Source organism: Leptodactylus fuscus, chromosome 2 (assembly GCF_031893055.1).
Source record: "Leptodactylus fuscus isolate aLepFus1 chromosome 2, aLepFus1.hap2, whole genome shotgun sequence".
Taxonomy (NCBI): domain Eukaryota; kingdom Metazoa; phylum Chordata; class Amphibia; order Anura; family Leptodactylidae; genus Leptodactylus; species Leptodactylus fuscus.
Window position 1 is genome coordinate 80,368,173 of NC_134266.1, and position 27,703 is coordinate 80,395,875.

The 27,703-nt window shown below is 41.8% G+C and overlaps 1 protein-coding gene across 1 annotated transcript in view; it reads left to right on the top strand.

Annotated features, from left to right (window-relative positions):
- MOV10 (Mov10 RNA helicase) overlaps window positions 1–22,102 on the top strand; it is a 62,122-nt gene extending 40,020 nt beyond the window's left edge. The window contains exons 11-22 of the mRNA XM_075264061.1: window positions 400–561; window positions 1,872–1,975; window positions 2,375–2,472; window positions 2,584–2,685; window positions 2,802–2,904; window positions 5,648–5,765; window positions 5,916–6,107; window positions 9,596–9,661; window positions 10,829–10,954; window positions 12,034–12,122; window positions 14,593–14,717; window positions 20,482–22,102. Coding sequence (XP_075120162.1) covers window positions 400–561; window positions 1,872–1,975; window positions 2,375–2,472; window positions 2,584–2,685; window positions 2,802–2,904; window positions 5,648–5,765; window positions 5,916–6,107; window positions 9,596–9,661; window positions 10,829–10,954; window positions 12,034–12,122; window positions 14,593–14,717; window positions 20,482–20,546 — 1,350 coding nt within the window. The 3' untranslated portion in view covers window positions 20,547–22,102. The remainder of the gene's footprint in view (window positions 1–399; window positions 562–1,871; window positions 1,976–2,374; window positions 2,473–2,583; window positions 2,686–2,801; window positions 2,905–5,647; window positions 5,766–5,915; window positions 6,108–9,595; window positions 9,662–10,828; window positions 10,955–12,033; window positions 12,123–14,592; window positions 14,718–20,481) is intronic.
- Window positions 22,103–27,703: the final 5,601 nt, after the last annotated feature.

Genomic DNA, 27,703 nt, shown 5'->3' on the forward strand with positions numbered 1-27,703 from the left:
ACTGAGGGAAAAGCTGAACCTTGGTGGTGTGGACCATCACCTGTCCAACTGGATCCTAGACTACCTGACAAACCGCCCTCAGTATGTGAGAGCTCAGGACTGTGTGTCTGACACTGTGATTTGTAGTACGGGGGCACCACAAGGTACAATTCTTGCCCCATTTCTCTTCATACTGTACACTGCTGACTTTAGGCACAACGCCTCCAGCTGTTACTTACAGATGTACTCCTTCCTGAAAGATTGGAGGCTGTTACAGAAGCGGACTCCAATTGTTACTGGAATGTAGAGTCCAAGAAACTGATAGTTCCACATTCTTCTGGCCATATATTACATTGTGTAATCTAATGATATATCTTGTGTATATATGTTACTCCTGCATTCTGATATCTCACATTACAGGTACTAAAGCACATCCCAGGGTGCCATGTTCTAGCATGTGCTCCATCTAACAGTGCATCAGATCTGCTCTGTGAGCGCTTGATGAATCACATAGATAAGAAAGATATTTACAGAATAATGGCCGCCAGCAGGGATTTCCATTTTGTTCCAGAAAATATAAAGGTATGTTTCACTTCGTATGTAATGCTTTAGGATTATCTCTAGGAACAAGAACTGAAGGCAAGGTTGTAAAGGGGATTTTTATGCAGCATTGTGAGAGCTGGATCACATCATGTGGAGTAAGTTGCTCATTGATTGCAGCTGCTTTCATTATCAAAAGGGCCGCTGCAGAATCGGTGGTGACTTCTGATTGGTTGCCTTAACTTGATAGCATCTCTTGGGATAGCGGGCATGGTGACTTGATGGTACTGTTAGCTTGGAGCCCGGGGGTAAGGAGGTGAAATCTGACCAAATGCATAATATGAATGTAATTTGCATGCTCCCTCTATGGATCGCCATTTTTTTCTTCCAAGTACCCTGGCCTCCTTTGATTTCCCAGAAAAAAAAAAAAAAAATTTCTGTGAAATTGGCTTGGTGTGTGTTAGTCTACCACTTCCCCAAAGCACATTTAAAGCATAACTAAACTTTTGGACAAGTTGTGATTTTTCTGGCAGTATTTGTGTCTTTAATAATACATTTTGTAATATACGTTACTGACAGAATTTGTCTCCTTTACGTGAAACCCCACATTTCTTTATTCTTTCCTTTGCTTCTGTATTACAAAAAAATACAAAATTAAAAGTTGCTCGAAAGTTTAGCTACGGTTTAACAAATTCCACCCCCATACAGAGCACAGTACACTGATAAACCTACTTCTGTTATATACGTCACTTTGTTAGGTTTGGAGAAAAACAACATTAAAGTCTTATGTAAATGAGGTAGTTGGTGCACTGGAGGTGGGCATTCAGACCTGGTAGCACTACTCTTACTGCTCAAGTAGTGGGAAGATCTATTCTCTCATAATTGGGGGGCAGTGGCACAGGCAGAAGATGGTAGTGGTCTGAGCATCAAAAGCTATGCACCAGAAAGCCAAAGGCCCGCCACAAGTGCACCAAGTGCTTCATTTGCAGAAGACTTCACCCGTCCCTCCTTATACCTACAAAAGTAATAGCATAACGTTTCTTATGTATGTCATCACAGTAATGTGCCGTGTAACACGGTGGTGACTGTTTAATATGTTTAAGGAGGGGGTAGACTCCCTTTAACAAAGGAAATTTAGACTGAGAAATGGGACCAGTGTGAATTACAACAGTCTATACAGCGCTGCAGAAGCCTGTACCATTTTTATAAATGAAGACCAGGCAGCATGTACCCTCTAAAGTGCTCTCTGCAAAGTTATAACTAATATCTTTACTTGTCACTTCAGTGGTTTGGCATGAGCAGACTCCTACATAAGTATATTTATTTTATTTATTTATTTTTTGCATCCACAGCCTTGTTGCAACTGGAATGCTAGAACTCTGGCATATGAATATCCTTGTAAAAATGAGCTTATGAAATACAGAGTTATCATCACAACTCTTGTTACAGCTGGAAGGTATGGGAAGAGCTACGGCATGATTCCTCTATAAATAATAGATAATCATTTACAGTCTACAGTTTTTTGAAAATGAAGCAGACTTATTGATCCGCTGTTGTTGCCAGGCGAAATTGCAGAATCTAAAAGGGAAATGCAGTATTATGTGGCAGTAATTCAGTAATTTTTCAGAATATAGTGTGACTTCATACACTCACAAAAATACTGGCATTCTTCCTACAGTTTTTTTCCTCCTTTTATGCTCCTTGCATCTAAACATTCTGCTAGTTACCGATGGAAACACAGCAGTTTTGCCCCTGTCCATTGAAAGTTATTCTATTAAGTAGTGGTTGTCCAAAGCAAGGAATCCATTTAGTGGTATTTTAATGTCTTGTTATGCTGCCATCTTGTGTTCTCCAGACTTGTTTCTGCGCAATTCCCATCTGGCCACTTTTCCCATGTGTTCATTGATGAGGCTGGACATTCAGTTGAGCCTGAGTGTGTAACAGCTATAGCAGGTATATCACTTCCATTTGTTAACTCTTTCAAAGCTGCAATTATACCATTCTGTAGTTTTCTGCGTGTTAAAGCCAAATTTCTTCTCAAATTATGTCAAATGTTGTTTTTAGGTATTCTGGATGTGATGGTAGAAGGACAGTTGGTTCTGGCTGGTGATCCGAAGCAACTAGGTCCAGTATTAAGGTCACCACTTGCTATTGAAAATGGATTAGGTTAGTACTTCATTTATTTTTTTCATTGGATGAGTCTCACGGACAACAATGTGTGACTTTTTTGATATTCAGTGTCCCTTTGAGACTTCATAACTGGTGTTTCACTTGTCATGCAGATATATCATTGCTTGAAAGGTTGATGACTCAAAATCCGCTTTATGGAAAATCCAATGGCTCTTACAATCCACAGTTTGTCACAAAGTTACTGCTGAATTACAGGTCTGTAGTATCATATGATGTGTGTAATTAATAATATGCCTGTAATATATTGTTTAGCTTGAGTTTTTGTTAGCTATAAAAAGCGACATCCCATTTTCATAAAGAATGAAATGAAGTCAGGGCTCGTTCACATCTGCGCCCAGGAGTCCGTTCTGCAGGTTTCCGTTTCCTGCACAAAACTGGGCAGGAGACGGAAACCTGCCAGCGTCTTTTCAAATCCATTAATTTGAATGGGTTTGAAAAGTGTCCGGCCGCGAGCACCGGTGAGCGTTTTATGCGAAACAGTTTTTTTTTTTAAAACCGGACACAGTCGGGCATGTAGTACTCTGTGTCTGGTTTTTAAAAAACTGTTTCACCGCAGAGAGCATAAAACGCTCACCGGCACTCACGGCATGACAGGTTTCTGTCTTCTGCATGCAGAAGATGGAAGTCTGAGAACGGACTGCCGAACGCTGGTTTGAACCCAGCGTCAGTCTGTTTTCTACCCTAAATGTAAAAGTAGATCACAACATTGGAATTACTGCTGTAAACTTGCTGTTTTATTTATGCAGTTGCATACGTAGTGAAGGATTTTGGCAGGTAAACTAAAAGTCGGATTTCTAGGACTCATCCTAGTGCTACTGGTATACAAACCATAAAAAAGTCACATCCTCACATCAGATCGGTTATCATTTGCATCAGTTTTCTGGCGTAAATGATGCTGGAGGAGCTGGTGTGGAGTTCTTAAATCTATGACGAGATGCACTTCATTATAAATTGGGCACAGAATCTGGCAGGTGGAAAATGTTGGTCTTGATAAATAAACCCTTCCATTTTCTGTATTACTCAGAGGTGTCAGTCTCAACTGCAGCATCTGAGAGGTTAAATAGCTGAGTGTGTGCCTGCTTTAATGGCTGAGAAGATTATCACTGCAGCATAATGGTACAGTGGTTGGCAAGAATAAAATTACATCCCCAGATCCTGAGGGCCTGCTGAGAGTTGTGGGGGAGTAGGGTAAAAAGTTGAAGCAGTTTCACCTGCTGATCAGCCCTTTCCTGGCGCCCATCTACTAAATACCACCTCTGATGGCCACCATACAGTGACTTTTGGCTGCTACTTGCCAAATTACTCCAGCAGGTAACAGCTGCTGTTCATTTTTACAAACCTCACCTCTGCCCTAAGCCTCCTTTTGATTCCCTTCAGTCTCTCCTTCAGATACCACTGTGTACCCCTGATCATGTTCCTATGATAAACCATGTCAACGGCATCCTAAAGCTGCTCAGTGGCATGACCTATTTGGCATTATGGGGTCCTCTGAAGGCTGAAGAGAAGATGGGGGCTGCTGTGGGCAGGAAAAGGGATTGGTAAATTAATATTTGTCATTACTGGCTGGAGTAATCCAGCAGTTAATGGTCTATAAATTCAGAAGGGGTCTGGAAGGCCCCCTAAAGGTGGGGGATTGACCAGTACCCTGCTTAGCCAATCTGAGCCTGAGTAAACCAATTTATCCGTGGATGCACCAGCATAAAGAACATCAAGTTTTCAAGAAGAATCCCTATGTTATCTACAATTGAACTTAAATGTGTTATTCAGTTTTTAAAAATATGGGCCAAATAGGAAGCATAATTACAAATGGCACTTCCTGATATACAGTATATCCTGTTCAAATTCAGCACTGTTTAACTGATTTATTTTTAGGCCATTGACCTCAGCTGTGATGTTTCATTTATTAGCCCACTACCTCTCACTGTGAGCAGTGCAGCCAGCAAACATAATTTCTCAGTAGCATGTGGCCTACTTGCTGTTTGAAGTCACTCATACTGACCTCAGATGTGGTGATTTTATTAACTGATCAAATTTTTAGAGCAGTGGTGCTGCAAGAAGTACAGTAGTGTGACACAACACAGACCCTGTAGCAGGGAGGGAGTTTGCTGTCATCACAGAGAAGGGTGGAGAAGGAGAACACAGAGAGTAAGAGCAGGCAGATGATTCATGGGACGTGTAGTTTATCCATAGCTTCACTACATGTCAATAGAAGCAGAAAGTAAAATAAAACCAAGCAAAGGGTGCATAAGGGTACAGTAAGTATTTGGCACTGCTATGGATGTATTTGCAGTTCATTTTTGGAATTTGGATAACATCTTTAACCTCCGTGCTGACTCTTATCTTGTATCCACTACATAATCCTCCCATAGATTTACTGGTTTGGCTAAACCTCACATCATAGCATTAGGATTTTTGAAAAAGTTATGCATGATTAAGGGGCTGTCCCTAGAGGGCAGCAAGCAGAGGCCGGGTTTTCCTAATTACATCCTGGAAAACAGATTTGCATATTTCCCATAATCCCCCAGTGGAGCGAAAAATGGCTTTGTAAGTCTCCTTATCCCTGGAAAGGTGCTGTTTCCTCAAGGAGTGATGTTATCCCCAGAACATAATCCTCCCAGTCGGTGTGTAGCCTCAGATGTGCTGATAAGCCTAATTCAGTCAGCATCATCAGTAACGAGTTTATGAGCTAGCTAATGGCTAGATACTTTAGTGTAACTGGTTGATGATATAACCATTTGGCTAGCAATACTTAGCGAGAACAAAACTAGTTCAGCTGAAAGAGTGGAACAGTTTCTTTGAGGCATCATTCAATTTATAGGTAAACCAAACATGGGTCAAGCAGGTAGCAAGTGGCCTGCATTTCAAGCGTTGCCTTTTCCCCCATTGATTTTGTTTCTCTGTATAGTGTTTGTTAATGACAAATGCCATTTTCCACTAGGTCCCATCCTGACATCCTCTCTGTTCCAAATGAACTTTTCTATGACAAAGAGCTGCAAGCCAAAGCTGATGAAATGGTCACACGTGCTTACTGCAATTGGGAGAAGTTGCCTATGAAGGTGATTGCTTATTCCTTCTGATGAAATGACAGCACAGGATTACAGTTTACATTACAGTTGGATTAACTAGATGGCAAAACAGAAGGAAATATTAATGTGTAATGTCACACCTTGCTTAATTTCTTTGTTATATTGTTTTTTTCTTTGCAGAATTTTCCAATCATATTCCATCATGTTTTGGGAAAAGATGAAAGAGAAGGAAACAGCCCATCCTTCTTCAATGTGCATGAGATTGAAGTGCTGGTGTCATATCTTCAGGATTTGCTAGAATCACAAGGAAAGAAAGGCATACCCAAAATTTCTCCCAAAGAAATTGGAATTATTTCTCCTTATAGAAAGCAGGTACAATTTTATGAGTTTATAATTTTTTTAAACTGAAAATTCCCTTGTATTACATCAGAATACATATAGTTCCTTTTAGAAATAAATGGGCTACGGAACTGGTTCTTGTGCCTGCAGCCTGTTGCTTTACTGTGTGTGTGGGGTTGATTGAGGTTCAGGAGCACACCGTGCCATCAACAGCATTGATTTGTCATACAGCGTGTAGGATCCTGTACAGTGACATCCAAATAACCCCTGAACACAATGCTTATGTTGAGTGTCATAATCCTGAATGCACACTATCGCCACTTGCTTAATAAACCTAATGCTAGGAAATCCTGTGATGTCTGGAATGATGTCACAAGGATTCCCTTTACCGAGGGGTCTTTGCATCTTTCTGAAGGTTTCAATATACATCTTTTGTGCAGTTCTGTTTTATACATATCACTGATAACTGTGACCTAATGGGTTGTTCCCTTTCTGTATGTATATCTTAGGATAGCAGGGAACATATAGATAATGTATTCCCCTAACAATCTATGCCTTTCGTTTTAAGAAAAAGAATTACACTGTAAAAGGTAATAAAGTAACAAAATGACATTAGAAAAATAGTAAAAACCTTAACAGTAGAGATGAGCGAGTAGTATTCGATCGAATACCTCCCTGCCATAGGTTTCCATGTAAGCCAGACAAGGACCCGCTGGACTGTGGCTCTTATAGGCCTATCAGCTTGTTAAATATTGATTATAAACTCTTGGCTAAAATGTTGGCTAACAGGCTTAATTCGGTGATTCTGGACTTAGTTCACTCGGACCAAACAGGTTTTATGCTGGGTAAATCCACGTCTGATAATCTTAGACGCGTCCAGGTGGTTGCTCAGATTTGGTCGGTCTCTTCTGGCGACTCGGCGATAGCCTCTTTAGATGCAACCATGGCCTTCGATTCGGTTGAGTGGCCCTTCCTTTTACAATCCCTACGTAAATATGGATTTGGGGAGGGCTTTATTACTTGGGTATCACTTCTGTACCGATCCCCCAGAGCGGCGTTGTCCATTAATGGTTCACTGTCCTCTTATTTCTCGTTGGGTAGGGGTACGCGGCAGGGCTGTCCACTTTCACCACTGTTGTTTGCCTTAGCTATAGAACCCTTGGCCATGCTTCTTCGACAGGACCCTATCTATCCTATTTATTGGCTCCCGGGAGGAAAGAGTTGCGGTTTATGCTGACGACCTCCTTCTTTTTCTGTCTGATCCTTCTGTGTCGCTGCCCCGCACCATGGAGCTGATAGATGTGTTTGGTAATTATTCAGGCCTGCGTACTAACTGGGCTAAATCTTCCTATATGCACGTCGGCCACCCTTAAGCAGCGGTGGGGGGGAAATGATGTGTGGGCTGCAGATAGTCTCGCCCTGTAAATATCTCGGTATCATACTCCCCAGGGACCATAAGCGGTTCCTTGATTTGAACATATTCCTTCTCCTTTCCCACTTTAAGACTAAGTTTCAAATCTGGGTTGCATTGCCCCTATCCGTGGTGGGCCAGATTAACCTTATCAAAATGATTGTCTTGCCCAAGTGCCTATATGTATTGAGCCACTCGGCAGTGCCCGTGCCCCTCCGCTTCTTTAAACAGTTGGATTCTTTGATTACCTCTTTTGTGTGGGGCCACTCTAGACCCAAGTTGAGGCTATCCGCTCTTCAGAGACCAAAACCGCTGGGGGGTGCATCTCTCCCCGACCTGTTCCTTTACTATCTAGCTGGTCAACTTCGCTTCGTTAGGCCCTGGCTTTCCCTGGAGCAGCTCCAGGGCCCAGAGGCGCATCTAGCCCATCACCTGGACTTGCGTACCCTGTGGCCGGTGTTTAGAAAATCCCCAACTATTTGGGGGCAAACTTTTGCCCCTTCACTCTCTGGCCGCACAGGTCTGGAAGCAGGCTCGGAAAGTGTCTTCCTACTCTGACACCCCTGAAGACACCCCCCCCCCCCCCCCCCCCCCGTGGGATAATCCTGGTCTGCCTGACCTCTATGGGTTACCTGATGCCCGGTCTTGGTCCCGGTATGGTGTACTCTTCCTTTCGGTCCTATATGTACAGGGGTTTTTTGTTGCATTTGATTCCCTTTCTACCTCGCGCAAGATTCCCCACCACCAGTTTTTTTTTTTGTTTTTTTTTTTCTCCAGATTCCTCATGCTCTCTCCTCTGTTTCCTATCCAGCCGAGTGCCATTTCTGAATACCCGTTGATTGGTGTGCTACATTCTCAGGGTCCACGGGGTCTGATTTCTGCCCTTTGCGAATATCTGATTTATGCTAAAGTGTCCTTGTCTGAGACCCTGGCCCTGATGCGCTGGCGCAACAATATCCCGGAGCTGACGGCTGAAACGTTTCATGATGTTTTGGAATCTCCTACGTTTCTCCTTCGGCTAACAATAAGTTGATTCAATTGTTTATCTTGCATCAATGTTACCTGACCCTGACTCGCCTCCACAAGATGGGTCGTTTGCCTGCGTCAAATTGCCTCAGGTGCCCGCACCCTCCTGCGGACTTCTGGCATATGATATGGGATTGTTCGATTATACAGGCTTATTGGAGGGGGGGGGGGTGGATCTCCTGTCAGCCGTCCTGTCCCATTTTCTCCTGAAATTTACTTATTTGGAGTTCTGGATGATGAGACCTGGCACCATCATGTCCGGAGTTTATTCTATGCCAGGAAGGCTATTGCCCTCCGGTGGATGGCCCCTCGGTCCCCGTCGGTGTCTCAGTGGCACAAACTGGTTAATTCGATCCTCCCCTTCAACCAAATTATATACAAAGGCAGGGGCTGCTCTCAGAAATTTACTAAGGTCTGGGGAGCGTGGTGCGCTGCTCCCTCCATGCGCTCAGCATTGGGCGCTTACATACCCTGAGGACAGATGTCTGCCTGGTGAATCCGTTGCCCCTTACCTATGGGTGAAATTGTGTATTTGCTGACACTATAGTGCCCCTCCGTTTTCGCATTTTTCTCTGCTCGTGGTGGAAGGGTGGGGGTGGGATGGTGCCGTGGCAGTTCTTTGATTGTTTATTTGTGTTTGTTTTTTCTATGTTTTTATTCTTTTTCCTGTTCTGTACATGTTTTTCTTGATTACCCTGTTTATTTTGTTGCGTCTCCTTCAATAAAACGAGTTAAAAAAAAAAAAAAAAAAAGACAGCATGCTAATAATGGAACATTGTAAGGGCAGCTCAGTGACTCATTGGTTAGCTTCTTTGGGTACTCAGGTTTCTTTCCACGCGACAAAATATATGGACTGGTAAATTGGCTTCGTGTAAAACAACTGACGACTCAAAACACAGGGGGTTGTGTGTAATAGGTGAGTTATTGGCTGCCATACAGATGCTCATCTACACCCAAAAGTCAATGGGTTAGAGGAGTGCAACTTTTTTTTTTTTTCTAGCCACGGTTAGTAACCATAGGTATAGCATTATCCAATTCAAGTAAAATAAGCATTTATTGTTTTCTGTTATGTGATGTCTTTCAGGTAGAAAAAATTCGGAAAGCCATTGATAAAGTATTCAAAGCGGTAGCTGACATTAAAGATCTTAAGGTATGGGTTTATATGGATGTCTCCACAAAGTGCAGCATCACATATTACATACTTGGACAATGCGGACATTATATCATGCCTTGTACGACGACAAAGTCATATGATCTGTCTCCCATTCATAAAATCCTAAAACTGCACCTACTGACATTCTTTTTGGTAATAAGGGGGCATTCACACGGAGTAACGCCGGGCGTCTGCCGTAACGTCGGCGTGTACGGCTGTGATACACACCCGGCGTTACTCCGTGTGAATGCCCCCTAAGCCTGCTATTTAGGCCTTAGCTCACTGGGGCCCCACAGTAACTATAAGGAGATGGGGCCCAGAAAGCAGGATAGTGCCTACATGTCATCTAAAACACCCAATGTGTAGGTATTTAGTGAATGAATGTATCCCCAGAGGTCAAATGTTTTCAAGGCTCTATTTACGAACATGGATTCTGCTTATACTAAATTCACACTATTGTTCAGGTCTCCATTGTTGGGTCCACATGAGGACCAAAAAGACAGAGCTTGTCTGCTTAAAAGTGGTTACCTGTGGGCCCCATAATCTTATAATGGGGTCTGCAGGGTCTACGTCGGGTTTATTTTGAAACCAGTGGAGAAGTCCTCCTTGCAGATCTCCTCTCTCCAACGATTTTTTAGATGGAATATGCAGTGGAGTTTACTACAGACACTCCAACACAGAGCCTTGTACACAAGTCATGATGCTATGTCAGGTCTGTGATCAGTAAAATCCTGTAGTGTCCGATATGGTTTTTGGTGGAATCCAGTGAGGTGCTGGAGGTTTTTCTATTCTTGCCATCAAAATGCCAGAAAGCTAAATCCTAGTGTGGAAAGAACAGTTCATATTAGTGTACAGATGTGGCAAAGCTTAGAGTTAACCTGAAGCTGACAAAGGCCAATGAAAAGTTATTGAAAAACCATATTTGAATAACTTTTCATTTGCTTTGTTGTCTTCCGATATGTTGCAGCAGTTTAAGAAATTGCAGGAATTAGGATTGTCTGCTACATTTGTATATCACTAGTCCTCTGGCAGCTTTAACATTGGATAATAATAATTAGATATATGAAGAGAGAAAAATTATTAAAGGCAATAGAACTATTTACAGTATATACTAAACTTGTAAGTAAATCAATGAAAATGATGGATGTTGTATCACTTTAATAGATTGGCTCTGTGGAAGAGTTTCAGGGTCAGGAACGGAAAGTGATCCTGATATCTACAGTGCGGAGTTGTCCGGATTATGTCAAATTTGATGAAGAATTTAGTCTTGGATTTCTAAAAAACCCCAAGGTAACTTTTGGTAGAAATGTTAGGCGTGACTATTCATATCTCAACCATACATTGTACAATACATTACAGAGCTCTGTAATAGCCTTTTTTTTTCTAGTAACAGTATGAAGTGATCTGTTGTCTTGTGAACCTTTGTTTCCCTTTCGAATCTCTTTTGCTCATGGACTAGGGCAGGGGTAAGCCACCTTCGGCAAGCCAGCTGTTGTAAAACTACAACTCCCAGCATGCTTACTTGCTCTACTGTTCTTGGAACACCCATGGAAGTGAATGGCGTATGTTGGTAGTTTTTCCCAGCAGCCGGCGTGCCAAAGGTTGCATCCCACTTTCTTTGTTTAGAGTGTGTGTCTTGGTGGTTTCAACAGCAATTCTATTTTATTTGCTGGAACTTTATTTTACTGAGGTAACAGTTGCTAACAAAGCACAGTTATAGAAATACAAAATGTCAGACCTTTTATTTCATGTTTGTTTATTTATTTTTCTTCCTCTGTGGGTATCTTGTGACATGCTCCTGTTTTCTGGCAGATGTGTGTAAGGGCAAAGGACAACCCTTTAAAATCTGAGCAAATACTTCTTGAATACATTGTCAGAATTGTGCCAGCTACTGAAATTTCAACATTCCAACTGTGCATAATGTAATGTGTTATTGCATATAGTTTCTGCCAGGATTGTGGAGTCAAGTTTGGGTGGAATCAGCAAAAATTTACTGACTCTGCTTCAAAATAAAATGAATAATTTACTTTAAATTCTGTTATAAAGTAATATTGTATAATTGGATGCATAGTTTGTTGCACATTTACTCTTAATAGGAATTTAATTAACTTGCATCTCCCCCTTAGTTAGAGGTTCTTTACTGAATCTGTCTGACCATGGCTGTCATCCATTTATGAAGGAGTCTGAGATGGGTTGTCTAAAAATAGAAGCATCTGATGTCAATTGTTTGGCCTACTATTTTGCCAGCCCTGCTTTTTGCTGTATATACATGGGTTGTTTGAGAACAGTGGTAACTTATATTATTGTAAGGAGAGTTTAATGCATTACATCCCATCACATCTTCACTACAACTGTTTTCCTGTTTTTAGAGGTTTAATGTCTCCATTACAAGAGCTAAAGCCCTCCTAATCATGATTGGTAACAGCATCATTCTTAGGAAAGACCCCAACTGGTCTCGGTAAGTAACAGCTGATACTTCATTGTCCGTTTTACCCAGTCTGTCTGAAGGTATGTCTACATGGGAGTTATGAAACCTCATACCAATCCTAAGTTGAGGTCACCAATATCAAACTGCAACAATAGAAAATTGGCCAAAACCAACAAAAGATACACAAACTGTTATATAAAGATTAATATCAATTTTATTAATTAAAAAAAATCATACAAAGTTAATATCCAAATAGGAAGGCAGATAGAATAAGCCAAAGAAATAGCAAAACAGAAGAGATAAGCACCAAGGTACACAGAGGACCACAATAATGAAAAATATATTAGAATGGCAATAGTTAGACCAAAAAGTATATATGTGAGATCACACAGCTACGCAAAGCCAAAATATACTGATTAAATAACTGATCTACGTATGCCACAATTATTTTTATGATAAATCTAAACCTAGACTAGCCAGGTATTAATCAGATAAACATCACCAGGGGCCAGCAAATTTGTGCAGTTACAAAGTACCAGACAGTGTATACAGGTAGTTTTTTGGTTACGATTAGAGATGAGCGAGTGGCAGCTTGCATTTATGGTCAATTCATTCCTATGAGAAAAAGTAAGCTCCCTCGTAACAGCAAGCTGCCAGCACTCCCGACTATCAACGCTGGTTCTGCAGCAGGTTCGTCCTTGCTAGTTGGGAAAGCTGGCAGCTTGCTGTTAGGAGGGAGCTTACTTTTTCTCATAGGAATGAATTGACCACCGTTGATTGGCCAGTGTACAGCATTCGGCCAATCAATGCTGGTTCTGACGGAGGCTCGTCTGAGGAGGCAGAAGTCTAAGATCGGACCACAGCAGTCTCCATTGTGGTTTGATAATAGACTCCGCCTCCTAACAGACGAGCCTCTGGCAGAACCAGCGTTGATTGGCCAAATGCTGTACACTGGCCAATCAACGCTGTCCAATGCATTCCTATGAGAAAAAGTAAGCTCCCAAGCTGCCAGCTCTCCCTGAACAGTACGTGATTTAGTGTGCAGCGGCTCGGAACCGCAGATGACTGTATTGTACTGCATATGTACAGTCTTCCTCGCTGCACACTAAATCACGTTCATCCATTCCTACGTGGCGTCGTATGGTATGTTTCTGACTTACGACGTTGATCCGTTCTTACGCAGCGTCATAAACCGAATTTCGACGTAAGTCGAGGACTACCTATATACTACAATAGTCACACACAACCATGAAAAATACACTGGTGTCAAAGCACAAATCAACAAAAGGCCAGAATAGCGCTGAAAAAGGTTTCATAGATAATAAATACCAGCATGTCAATCATATAGAGAAAGCGCTATTAATAAGGCCCAATAGTGAAGTATATAATCTATATAAATATACCTGCGATCATGGTTCTAAATATGTGGTCCAAGTCCAGAAAGAGTTCAGAAACACCTCAACGCGTTTCACCTAGCATCTAGGCTTCCTCAGGAGGTATAAAGGTCCTCTGTGCACCTATGGTGCTTATCTCTTCTGTTTTGCTGGCCCCTGGTGATGTGTATCTGATTAATAGCTGGCTGGTCTTGGTTTAGATTTATCATAAATATCATTGTGGCATACGTAAATTTAGTTATTTAATCACTATATTTAGGGTGTGGATTTTCCACTGTAGCCCCCACCTCTGGTTCCCTGAATTATGCAAGAGCCTTCCATTCCGTACTTCAGTTAGAAGTAGTTAGAGAAACAAAGAAAAGAGTACAGAAGGGACACCGTCTCAAAAGTCAGTTTCTGCGTAAGAGTTCACAGAAACGAGCCAAAATTTAATAAAATATATTACCACATTTATAAATGTCACAAATGCTACTGGACAATCAAATTGTGGAGAAGTTTAGTTATACTTTATTATTAATGGTAGGATTGTTCATAGAAACAATTCCATCATATATCGGACAGTGGCAACACAGCCAAAACCTAATGTGAATGGCCAGGTTAACTGTTGACTGTTTCAGTGTCCTATGTTCAGTGTTGCCTCTACGAAAGTGTCCATTGTGTACTGCTTTAAACCCTTTGGAAAAGAAACGCTGGCGCAAATCTGTTGGTTAGCAATACTAATATAACTAATAACACATAAGACTGACCCCCACAATCACAGGATTCAAGAAGGCCCTGAAGACTCAGCTATTCAGGAAGGCCTACACCCCCCAATAACACTACTGTCACCTCACCTGACATCTGTACAGTCTCCCCCTCTCCTTCTGTCTCTACCCCCCTTCCCTCATAGATTGTAAGCCCTCGCGGGCAGGGATCTCTACCCCACTGTGCCAGTCGGTCATTGTTAGTATTATATCTACCTGTATATTTTGTGTATTGTATGTAAACCCTCAAATGTAAAGCACCATGGAATTAATGGTGCTATATAAATAAATAATACTAATATAGCATATAACTGGATTCTTATGTTATACATTTATTGTACATCCACTTCCATCTTTCTTTAGGTTTTTAAAGTTTTGTTCTGATAAGGGTGGTTATCGTGGCTTCCAGGCCGGTGACCTTGATGACCTGGATGAAACAGAACTTACAGACCTCTTTGGAAACCTGAATGTAAATAACTCTCAGCCTCGTAAGTAAAGAATCCCAGGTGTCTCTTTACTGTTCCTGAATCCATCTTGTGTACTGCAAACCATCCTTGGAAGGATATGTTCACAAGTGATGGATTTTCCAGAAAAATTGAGGTTGGCTTTCAAAATTCTTCTTAGATGTGCCTGCAGATAAGCTTGAGAATTAGCTTTGTTGTCATTCAACTGGGCTAGCCAAGAGCGTTTTTAAAAAAAAATTTTATCAGATGATTTTTAACTAACAAACAGTCGACAAAACAACAGCAACACAATAACAATTCAAAGGAGATATGGAGACACAATCCAACATATAAAGGGGGAAGCCCATCTCCCAAACATCCTTCGATTAACAGCAAATAGCGCTCAGGGGATCAGGAAACAGATAAAGTAGAAATTAGATCTATCCCTAATCCTAGACTGGGAGGAAACACCAGGTGTATGAAACCAATTCTCCCCCCACACACACACACACACACACACACTTTTTATCAAATTTAGTTTGGGCCTTTATTTTTGTATATACTCCCCTCTCCAGCCTGATATTATTATTATTATTATTATTATTATTATTATTATTATTATTATTATTATTATTATTATTATTAACTCTATATATCAATACCAGGAGGGTTTTTTAATGCATGAGCTTACTGCCGTCAGACACCGCTTTTGTAAGTGCTCTGGGCACTGTGCATAGAGCAGCTCCATATTCCTTTGAGTCTCCTTTAAGTGACTGCTCTAGTTTCTGTGTAGCCTCTATCCAGGAGACTACTAGAGTCAGAAGGGAATGGCATTCATCCTATTAATATTATAAATGTGAAAGTTTGTGGGTTTGTGAGTTTGGATGTTCGGATGTTTGTTCCTCAATCACGGAAAACCCGCTCCACCGATTTGGCTGAAATTTTCCACAAACCTAGTTAATACACCCGATTGCGCAATAGGCTACTTTTTGTCACAATAGCACACATACGTTTGTGCCAGGACCCCCATAAAACCCAAACTCACACCACCATCTCTGCAATCTCACACACTTTGGACCATAGCAAGCCACAAAATTCCTATTGCCCTCTACAGCCTCGCCCCTAACCCCACACAATCACATATACAGATACTTTACCACTTTGCCCCTCACCTTAATGATACTCCAGGAGGCTACCTCTTTAACGCTCCGGAGCAGCCATGTTTGCCGACCCCCACCGCTCTGACAATCCGCGACACCGCCCACCCATGTCAATACCCCTAGGCGGTCTAATAAATGCAAAAAAAAAAGTTTACAAAAAGTAAAAAAAATATAAAAAAAATAAATAAAAAGGATTAAAAATTCAAATCACCCCCCTTTCCCTAGAACACATATAAAAGTAGTTAAATACTGTGAAACACATACACGTTAGGTATCCTCACGTCCGAAATCGCCCGCTCTACAAAGCTATACAAATATTTTTCCTGTTCGGTAAACGCCGTAGTGGGAAAAATGGTCAAAAGTGCCAAACCGCCATTTTTTCACTGTTTTGATTCTGATAAAAAATTGAATAAAAAGTGATCAAAGCAATAACATTTCCCGAAAATGGTAGAACTACAAAGCACACCCAGTCCCGCAAAAAAAGATGCCCTATACATCCCCGTACACGCACGTATAAAAAAGGTACGGCTGTCAGAATATGGCGACTTTTCAAAAAATAATTTTTAAACACAGTTTGGGATTTTTTTAAGGGGTCAAAATGTAAATAAAACCATATAAATTTGGTATCCCCGGAGTCGTAACGAAACACAGAATACAGGGGACATGTCATTTTGGTTGCACAGTGAACGCCGTAAAACCAAAGCCTGTAAGAAAGTCGCAGAAATGCATTTTTTCTTCAAATCCACCCCATTCTGAATTTTTTCCCTGCTTCCCAGTACATTATATAGAATAAATAATGGCGGCATCATGAAGAAAAATTTGTCCCAGGAAAAATTAAGACCTCATATGGCTCTGGGAGTGGAGAAATACAAAAGTTATGGGGTTTAGAAGGAGGGGAGTCAAAAACCAAAATCAAAAAATGCCATCGGCGAGAAAGGGTTAACTTCAAATACCTCTGTCCCAAAGTCACTATGTACAGTTTCTCACAACACCGTATATATAGCAGCTCAAATACAAATTAACTTCAACACAAAAGGCTCACGTATTCTCTGAATTACAGCAAAAACAAGATACAAAGTTACATTTCATATCCCATACCTTATACACACTACGAAAACCTTACCCGCGCCTGTATTTACCCACTCCTACAATCACCGCAGACGAAGTCGCGGGTAACAGCTAGTTTTAATATATTCTTCAGTTGTCTTGACTGCACCATTTCAGGCCAGTTAGATCTTCCTCAAGTTGCACACGTGTCTAGGGGCTGGACAGAAGTTGACAGAAGTCATAGGTTAAAGGGGTATTCCCATCTACATAATTATTTAAAAATTTGTAGATAAAAGTTAAACATTTTTGCAAATATAAGTAATTAAAAAATCTGCAGAGTTTTAAAGATTTTCTCTAACTTTCTTAGTGGTGACAGTCTGTTGTCTTGATCGGTTGCCATGGATACGACCGCTAATGCAGAATCTTTCTAAGGTCAGAAAATCCGCCATGATTTCCTTATTGTGGCCGGGCTATCTTCTGATACATGTAGTGTCCCCGCATGATAACCCAGCTACAATAAGAAAATCATAGCTGGGTCCTAACCAGTCCCAGACCATAGAAAGATTCTGCATTAGCGGTCGTATCCATGGCAACCGATCAAGACAACAGACTGTCACCACTAAGAAAGTTAGAGAAAATCTTTCAAACTCTGCAGAATTTTTAATGACTTATATGTGCAAAAATGTTTAACTTTTAATTATCTACAAGTATAGATATGATTATGTACATGGGAAAACACCTTTAAAAGGAATTTCTTCCAAGGAGAACCAGCAATCTCAAATGGCATAAAATTCAACTTTGCTTTACTCTTCACAGGTTTTTTTTAAAAATATGCAAAAATTATTTCTTCAAAAAATACATGACATACAGGTAGTCCTCGGGTTCCGACGGTCCCGGGATACGACGTTTCGCGGTTACGACAGCTCCCTTGTAACAGAAAACTGCCAGCACTCCCAGCTAGCAAGGACTAGCCTGCGGAAAATCAATGCTGGCAGCTTGCTGTTACAAGTGAGCTTGTAAAATAAAACCCTGAAACAGAATGTGAAACTTACCGTACGGTGCAGGGTGGGCAGGCGGGCATTCAGGCCTCCTCTTTCTCCGATGTTCCGTCCTCCTCCGGCGCTCGCAAGCTGATAATGGCCAGGGCACATGCGCAGTATCATGATGCTTCTATTACGGCTACTGCGCATGCGCCCAGGCCATTATCAGCTTGCGAGCGCCGGAGGAGGACGGAACATCGGAGAAAGAGGAGGCCTGAATGCCCGCCCGCCCACCCTGCACCGTACGGTAAGTTTCACATTCTGTTTCAGGGTTTTATTTTAAAGGGGGGGGGGTTGATCCGTTCCTACGCGGCGTCGGTATGGTAGGTTCCGACTTACGTCGAAATTCGGTTTACGACGCCGAACGGATCAACGTCGTAAGTCGAGGACTTCCTGTATATAGCAATATTTGACTCACATGGATGTGGAGAAACGCCAGGGCTGACGCGTTTCGGTACCATGTGTACCTTAGTCTTAGAAGTTGCTGTGACCCTCAGAGGCACCATTTTGATCAGGAGTGCCACTTGGGATATATTGTCGTCTTAACTAGTTGGAGACTTGGAAGGAAGGGAATGTGTAGCAGCTCAGTGGTCATTGGAGCATTTCAATATCTGATTCATCCCAAAGTGCACGCATTCCTTCAGAAGATACTCTGCTTGATTTTTGGCTCAAAAAACTGATCTGATCTCTCATCACTCTGCCGTAGATTAAACGGCCAATTTAGCGCAGTTTCAGCAAAGTAAAACGTCACTATTCTAGTCTCCTCTCCCACTTTCAACCATTCCCTCTTGTTATAAAGTGTCTTATTTATCTTGCTTACTTATACAGCACCATCATATTCTGCAGCACTTTACAGACATTGTCAATCACTGTCCCATATAGGGATCTTCTTCTACATTCCCCATCAGTATGTCTTTGGAGTGTGGGATGAAACCATAGGAAACCCGCACTCCTTGTAAATGTTGTCCTTGGCAGGATTCGAACCCAGGACTCCAACGCTGCAACGTTAGTGTTAACCACTGAGCGACCATGCTGCCCTATACTCCTTGGCATCACAGACTTGGCCCTCTCCTATATCACTTACCTTACCAGCTGCACATTCAGCGTCTCTCACTTAGACTGCCTCATCTCCGTGTCCTTTGTCCATCGGTGTAACTAAAGGCTCTGCTCTGGGATTCCTCTTTTTCTCCTTCTTCACTTTTGGCCAACTCATAGAATCTCATTGTTTTTGGCATAACAGTGGTATTGAAAACTCTTACAAATATCTCTCTGGCCCAGACATTACCACTTTGTTGTCCAGAGTGTTTAGCGCCATAGCTTCCTTCATCTCCTCCCACTCAACATGGATAAAACCGAGTACAGAATGCCTCCCCCACCACCACCAATACCAATCACAATTATTCAGGCATTTTACCTTCATTACAATTAATAGCGAATTAGGTCATGTCCTTTTTAAACCATGCTCCTTTTACAGTATGATTAAGTGGTGGGCAAACCTCACAAGATTCATTTCACAAGGTTTCTTTGCTGTCTTTGGCACTTTTGGCTGACGTAATGGACCGCTGATTGGACTTTAGAGTCATGTGACATTGTGACACCATATGACGTCAGCCAGAAGCACTGAACACTGCAGGGAGTCATGTATGTGAGGTGAGTAATACTGTTTGTTCACCTTCCCTGGGCTTCCACTTATTATAGAATGGGGTATTAAGTGAACCCCCCAGTATAATAGCAGTTTTGGTTTGGCCATGTTCAGTCCCAATGAAACGGCAAATATTTTAAAAACCAAACCGAAATAACTGACTTGAACAAAATCACATTGGCTATCTTGGTTGATGTTCAGTTTTGATTAATTTGCTTAGCCCTATACTTCAAGCCTCACATCCAAGTCTTCAACACCTCCTGCCGCTTCCTACTGCTGTAGCACCCTTCTTCATGGCCTCCCAGCAAATGCTCTCCATCCCCTTCAGTCTACCCTAAATTCTGCCTCTGTCAATTCTTTCACTAACCGTTGCCCAGTGAATATTTTAAAATGTTAACGCTGCCATACAAAGACATCTACAACCTGTCCCTTCCATACATCTTTTACCTATTGTTCCGCTACCTAGCCACATGTAACCTCCAATCCTCTCAAGATCTCCTACTACACTCCGCTCTTATCTGCTCTTCACTCAAATGTCTCCCATGCTCGGGAACTCACTGTGGTGATACATAATACGTAAGACTGTCCTTCACAGACACAAGACCTTGAAGTCTCACCTCTTCAGGATGGCCTACAACTTTCAATAACTCTGTTGCCATACCACCATTTGAACATCATGTACCCCCACATACTGTCTCTAACCCCCCCCCCCCTTCCTTTTATAGTTTGGAAGCCCTTGATGGGCCCTCTATCCTACTGTTCCAGTTGGTCACAGCTAGTATTATACTTGTTTTGTGTATTGTACGTAAACCCTCAAATGTACAGCGCTGTGGAATTAATGGTTCGCTAGAAATAACAATACTGGGATATATCATGTAGTGTGGACTAACCGTATTTACTTATGTTCTATTCTTTTGTAGATGAGCAGAGTGGAGAGAGCGCAGTGCAGCAGCAGGGAGAGCCAGCATGGAGAAATGAACATTAGCTGATGATGCTTTCAGGAGATCTTTGCCTTCTTTCTGACGACAAAAGAATGTGCAACCAGTCTTTGGAAGTTGTTTTTTTTTTTTTTTTTTTTCTTTTCTGATCGTTAATACTTCTTGCACATTCAAGAGCATTTCCATGTAAAATGTCCTCTTAACAGGTTGTGGAATATTCTGTTCATGATTTGCTTGGTAATATTTTCCTTATCCAAAACCGGCTATAATTCTCGTAGGTGATGTCAGCCATTTTTCATAGGCACCAAATCTAGATGGTTATCTTTTTTACCTTCTTTGTGTTATAGATTTACTGTTTCCTATTGTATGAAAATATGCGGGAGTCTGTGGCCTTACTGGTTCTCAAAGTTTTTTTCCAGTTTCACTTCGTTTTGTTTCTAACATTTTCACCAGCCATTACAGTATTTCTTGATGGCAAGAATAGTGTTGACTCTGGTGGTATTCATACAGCCAAAACCCTGATGGATCTTGAGGTCAGTGGGTCTATCATAATTCCCCAATATTGATTTGCTGCCTTAGTTGAGTGGAAGCCAAGAGCTAAGTGCAAATGTAAGGGCTTGTCTGTAATAACGAAAGCAAAAAAAAAATATTGCACCAGGCCTGGGCAGTAGGATTGTGTCCAGTATTGCTTTCATATGGATGGGGCTGAGCCGCAATACCTGGAAAAGCCTATGGACAAGGGTGGCACAGTTTGTGAAGCAGATGTTGTGTTTCTAAATCTGATCGACCCAAATTGAATTTCAGATGAAAAATGTTCATTTGACAAAATCCTGCAACAGAGGTTAAAATAGAAAAAAAAAATCTGATCCTGCTGACTTTTTACTACCAGTGCTTGCCAGAACCTCAAGCACAGCTTAGTTTTCCATATATTGCAACTGCAAAAATTGTTAATTTGTGGCTGACGTTTACATTTTTAAACCAAAAATGATCTTAAACAAATTTGTAATTAATTTATTAATGGTCTGGGTGAATGTAAATCTAGTCTGATTCTCGCACCACTGGCAAACTCTAACCAAGGCTCATACTATGCCTGTGGTGGTGCTTGGGATAGTTTATACCGTGTCACTATGAATAATGCACAACTCACATTGGATGTTTGCACTACAGTTGGTTACAATTTGTTAAACTTTTTATGATGGGAACAAAATTGTGAATCACTGAATTTTTGCAATAGTTTGTGTTTCCTTTCACAAATTTGTTATGAACATGAACTTTCACTGCACATTTTGCTAATGGTCCAATCTGATGAAAAGGTTTCTGATTTTCTCTATATTCAGATGTCACTGACACTGGTAATGAGGAGGGGGGCACAACAAACAGCATGGATATGAATAGGCATAACCTTGGTTAGATTTTGACATACAGGTGACACCAGACATTTTTAGCTGATCAGTGCCACCTGTCGGCTCCCTACCGATCACATATTTTTGGCCTATTCTAAGGATGGGCATTCAATTCCAAATTTCTGGACAACCCCTTTCAATTAATGTTTTGCTTACTGATAAACTCTGCACCATGTCCGGTTTTTACGCTTAAATTTTGATATGTGTTTCTTGTAAAAAAATAAAAGTTTAAAGTGTTTTAAAGTGAGAATTGACTTTGTAGTTTTAATTATATGGATAACAATCATTTTATTTATATAGCACCAACATATTCCACAGCACTTTACAAAATGTAAGGTTCAAGTACAGACAAAGACATTACAAAGTAATAAGTCAATTCATACAATGGGACTGAGGGCCCTGCTCGCATGGGCTTACTATCTGAGTAAAGTGGGTGACACGAGGTAGCATTGCTTATGCAGTGGGCCAGACATTTTTGTGATAGACACATAAGTATAGCTGTATGAACCATCACCAGTCAGTGTCCTTTACTGTGCAGATGGTGCCTGGACATACAAACGTACAGTCCGATACAACATCATATCCTATAGGAGCGTGAACAGAGGAGGGTTCATTTTAGGGATTCTAATTGCAGAAGGGTTTATATTAGGAATTGTGATTGATAGGCATTCCAGAGAAGTGGTGCAACTTGGGAAAAGCTTCTGGTAATAGAGGATGTTAGTCTTAGGTCATTGAGTGAGCATAGAGCAGGGTTGGGTGATAGAGATGTGGGAGGTGCAGCATTATGGAGATCCTTGTAGATGAGGGTGATAGGTTTATTTTGTATTCTGTAATGAATAGGCAGCCAATGTAGCGACTGGCACAGACCAGAGGCATCGCTGTAGCAACTAGACTAATAGATGAGCCTGCCCGCTGCATTCAGAATAGATTGTAGAGGATAGAGTTTAGTAAGGGGAAGACCGATTTCGTAAGGAGTTACCAGACATGTCCATCCACTCTGTGATAAGATGATTCGTATATGACATCTGCCTTTCATGAATTACTAGTGGCTAAACTGCCAATGTTTTAGGTGTCCCCCTGCATGTTATTTTGAAAGACTGCCCTTATGATCGTGAGTCAATTCCACTGACTGGTCTTTGTCTCACCGTTCCTCACTACGCTTCTATGTATACCTCTTTAGCTGCTTACTGCACATTGCCGATAACAGACCCCTCAGACACGCCCCTGGGCGGTACTATTAGTACTACGGAGTGCCGCTATCAGCTGCTCTTCGGCTGACTCAGTGCCCACACTACTGCGCATGCTCTTGGGCGGCACTCTCATTGGTTGAGCGACCTTTTTATCAGAGGACTCCAGCAGCACGCGCTCACTCCTCTGGCATGCATGCCATTTACTACTGACGGGCGGCGTCCTCCATCACAGAATTCACTTTTTTTTTTTCAAACCTAAACTGCGGACCCTGCCCTGGGAAGAAAACTGAGGTAAGGCCCTAGCAACGAGCACTCTGGGATCTCTTTGGGATCATGATGTATATATGTATGTACAAACTGGTCAAACTCATTAATCAAGCCTGCATCCTTTGCAGCCTGCTCCAAACCCACTAGGAGACCATGTACCACAAGGTGACCAATCAGAGCTCAGCTAAGAAGAATGTTGCCCACAGTGACCAATCAGAGCTCACTTACTAAGAACATCAACTGTTAGCTCAGAATGTGATGTCATAATGCCACAACTTGTATTCCGCACACACAGTGCACCTGCTGTAGTCTTGTCCAGTTGGCACAAAGATGCACACCTTTCAGCTGTAGCTCCTGTGGTCCATCCAAATTTACATACAAGGGTAAAAGAGATAAACCAAGATATACTTAGGAAAGCAAGGTAAGCAAAGAATATGAAATAGGTCAAGAGATGTAGATAAGTGGGGCTGGCAGTTCAAGTCCCCAGGTTAGTAGCTGCCAGATAGGGGCAAAAAGTAAGTCCCTTGTTTAGAATATTTAGAGGTTTAGGGAAGTGGAATTAATTTTAGTCTAGCTGCAGGAACGCTTAACTACAGCTCTGCAACTATTTCCTCCCTAACAGCCATTAAGTTGAGTCCTACAGATGGGACCACTGGTTATTCACATGAGGCATATGGATAGCGGTTGTCCTGATGAGTCATTTTCTATACTAAAGTCTATTAAAAATCTTAGAGCTGGATTCAGTCTTGACTCCCCTACGCTAGGTTCAGACTAGCATTTGAGTCACTCCGTCCTAGACTCCACTTAAAATTGACGGAAAGAAAAGTTTTGCAAGGAGGGCTTTTTGCTCCGCCAATTTCAGGATAAAATCGTCAGAAACCCTTCAGACCCCATTATAGTCTATAGTTTGCGTGTATAACCACTTTTTACATGGACAGGATTTCGGTCTTTCTGGTCCTCAGGCAGAGCCAAAGGAAGGAAACTTGAACACTAGTTTGAACCTAGCATAACTGGGGTATCCATGTTTATGGCTTCATAATTTACCATCACCAAACATGTAAGAATTGTCAAAAGTGTAAATACTGGTGTAAGACAATGCGCCTGGATTATAGCAACCAATGAGAATGTAGTTTTACTTCTTCAAGGCAGGTTTGTAGCTAAAGCAGTGACCTGACTGCTTGCTATGACAACTATGGAACTCTTTGTTGCATAATAGAATGATGTGTCTCCGAACATAACCAGTATTGTAGCTGTATATAACACATTTATAATATAATAATAATAACTAGAGATGAGCGAACAGTGTTCTATCGAACACATGTTCGATCGGATATCAGGGTGTTCGCCATGTTCGAATCGAATCGAACACCACGTGGTAAAGTGCGCCAAAATTCGATTCCCCTCCCACCTTCCCTGGCGCCTTTTTTGCACCAATAACAGCGCAGGGGAGGTGGGACAGGAACTACGACACTGGGGGCATTGAAAAAAATTGGAAAAAGTCATTGGCTGCCGAAATCAGGTGACCTCCATTTTAGACGAATAGTGGATTTCAAATCCGGGTCATATGAGAATGTGAACTTTGTGACTATGAGACAGGGATAGCTGTACAGGCAGGGATAGCTAGGGATAACCTTTATTTAGGGGGGAATGTTATTAAAAATAACTTTTTGGGGCTCTATCGGGTGTGTAATTGTGATTTTTGTGAGATAAACTTTTTCCCATAGGGATGCATTGGCCAGCGCTGATTGGCCGAATTCCGTACTCTGGCCAATCAGTGCTGGCCAATGCATTCTATTAGCTTGATGAAGCAGAGTGTGCACAAGGGTTCAAGCGCACCCTCGGCTCTGATGTAGCAGAGCCGAGGCTGCACAAGGGTTCAAGCGCACCCTCGGCTCTGATGTAGGAGAGCCGAGGGTGCACTTGAACCCTTGTGCACCCTCAGCTCTGCTACATCAGAGCCGAGGGTGCGCTTGAACCCTTGTGCACACTCTGCTTCATCAAGCTAATAGAATGCATTGGCCAGCGCTGATTGGCCAATGTATTCTATTAGCCTGATGAAGTAGAGCTGAATGTGTGTGCTAAGCACACACATTCAGCTCTACTTCATCGGGCTAATAGAATGCATTGGCCAGCGCTGATTGGCCAGAGTACGGAACTCGACCAATCAGCGCTGGCTCTGCTGGAGGAGGCGGAGTCTAAGATCGCTCCACACCAGTCTCCATTCAGGTCCGACCTTAGACTCCGCCTCCTCCAGCAGAGCCAGCGCTGATTGGCCGAATTCCGTACTCTGGCCAATCAGCACTGGCTAATGCATTGTATTGGCTTGATGAAGCAGTGCTGAATGTGTGTGCTTAGCACACACATTCAGCTCTACTTCATCGGGCTAATAGAATGCATTGGCCAATCAGCGCTGGCCAATGCATTCTATTAGCGTGAACTGAGTTTGCACAGGGGTTCTAGTGCACCCTCGGCTCTGCTACATCAGATTGCTACATCTGATGTAGCAGTGCCGAGTGTGCATCAGATGTGTAGTTGAGCAAAACTGACTCAGCACTGCTAAGTCTGCATTCGCATAGGAATGCATTGGCCAGCCTTCGGCCAATCAGCGCTGGCTCTGCCGGAGGAGGCGGAGTCTAAGGTCGGACCTGAATGGAGACTGGTGTAGAGCGATCTTAGACTCCGCCTCCTCCAGCAGAGCCAGCGCTGATTGGCCGAATTCCGTACTCTGGCCAATCAGCACTGGCTAATGCATTGTATTGGCTTGATGAAGCAGTGCTGAATGTGTGTGCTTAGCACACACATTCAGCTCTACTTCATCGGGCTAATAGAATGCATTGGCCAATCAGCGCTGGCCAATGCATTCTATTAGCGTGAACTGAGTTTGCACAGGGGTTCTAGTGCACCCTCGGCTCTGCTACATCAGATTGCTACATCTGATGTAGCAGTGCCGAGTGTGCATCAGATGTGTAGTTGAGCAAAACTGACTCAGCACTGCTAAGTCTGCATTCGCATAGGAATGCATTGGCCAGCCTTCGGCCAATCAGCGCTGGCTCTGCCGGAGGAGGCGGAGTCTAAGGTCGGACCTGAATGGAGACTGGTGTGGAGCTATCTTAGACTCCGCCTCCTCCAGCAGAGCCAGCGCTGATTGGTCGAGTTCCGTACTCTGGCCAATCAGCACTGGCCAATGCATTTCTATGGGGAAAAGTTAGCTTGCGAAAATCGCAAACTGACAGGGATTTCCATGAAATAAAGTGACTTTTATGCCCCCAGACATGCTTCCCCTGCTGTCCCAGTGTCATTCCAGGGTGTTGGTATCATTTCCTGGGGTGTCATAGTGGACTTGGTGACCCTCCAGACACGAATTTGGGTTTCCCCCTTAACGAGTTTATGTTCCCCATAGACTATAATGGGGTTCGAAACCCATTCGAACACTCGAACAGTGAGCGGCTGTTCGAATCGAATTTCGAACCTCGAACATTTTAGTGTTCGCTCATCTCTAATAATAACCAGTGTTGTAGCTGTATATAACACATTTATAATATAATAATAATAACCAGTGTTGTAGCTGTATATAACACATTTATAATATAATAATAATAACCAGTGTTGTAGCTGTATATAACACATTTATAATATAATAATAACCAGTGGTGTAGCTGTATATAACATTTATAATATAATAATAATAATAACCAGTATTGTAGCTGTATATAACACATTTATAATATAATAATAACCAGTATTGTAGCTGTATATAACACATTTATAATATAATAATAATAACCAGTGTTGTAGCTGTATATAACATTTATAATATAATAATAACCAGTGTTGTAGCTGTATATAACATTTATAATATAATAATAACCAGTGTTGTAGCTGTATATAACATTTATAATATAATAATAATAACCAGTATTGTAGCTGTATATAACACATTTATAATATAATAATAACCAGTATTGTAGCTGTATATAACACATTTATAATATAATAATAATAACCAGTGTTGTAGCTGTATATAACATTTATAATATAATAATAACCAGTGTTGTAGCTGTATATAACGAATATATATTGGGTCAACAAATATTGGGTCAACAAATGTGATCGTCAACTGTAAATAATAAACCAACAATTAGCATCAAAACATAAGTAAATGACATCAAAGAGCAGAGTAGGACATGAGGAAAAAATGAACCTAATACTAGGTATGATCAGGATTGCTGTCCGTACAAAATGCAGAGTGAAGCTAGGGAGCCTTAGATGAATGTATATTGATCATGTTATAAACATAGAGGCCACCATGGGATATATCCCTAGATGCACATATTGATTACATGT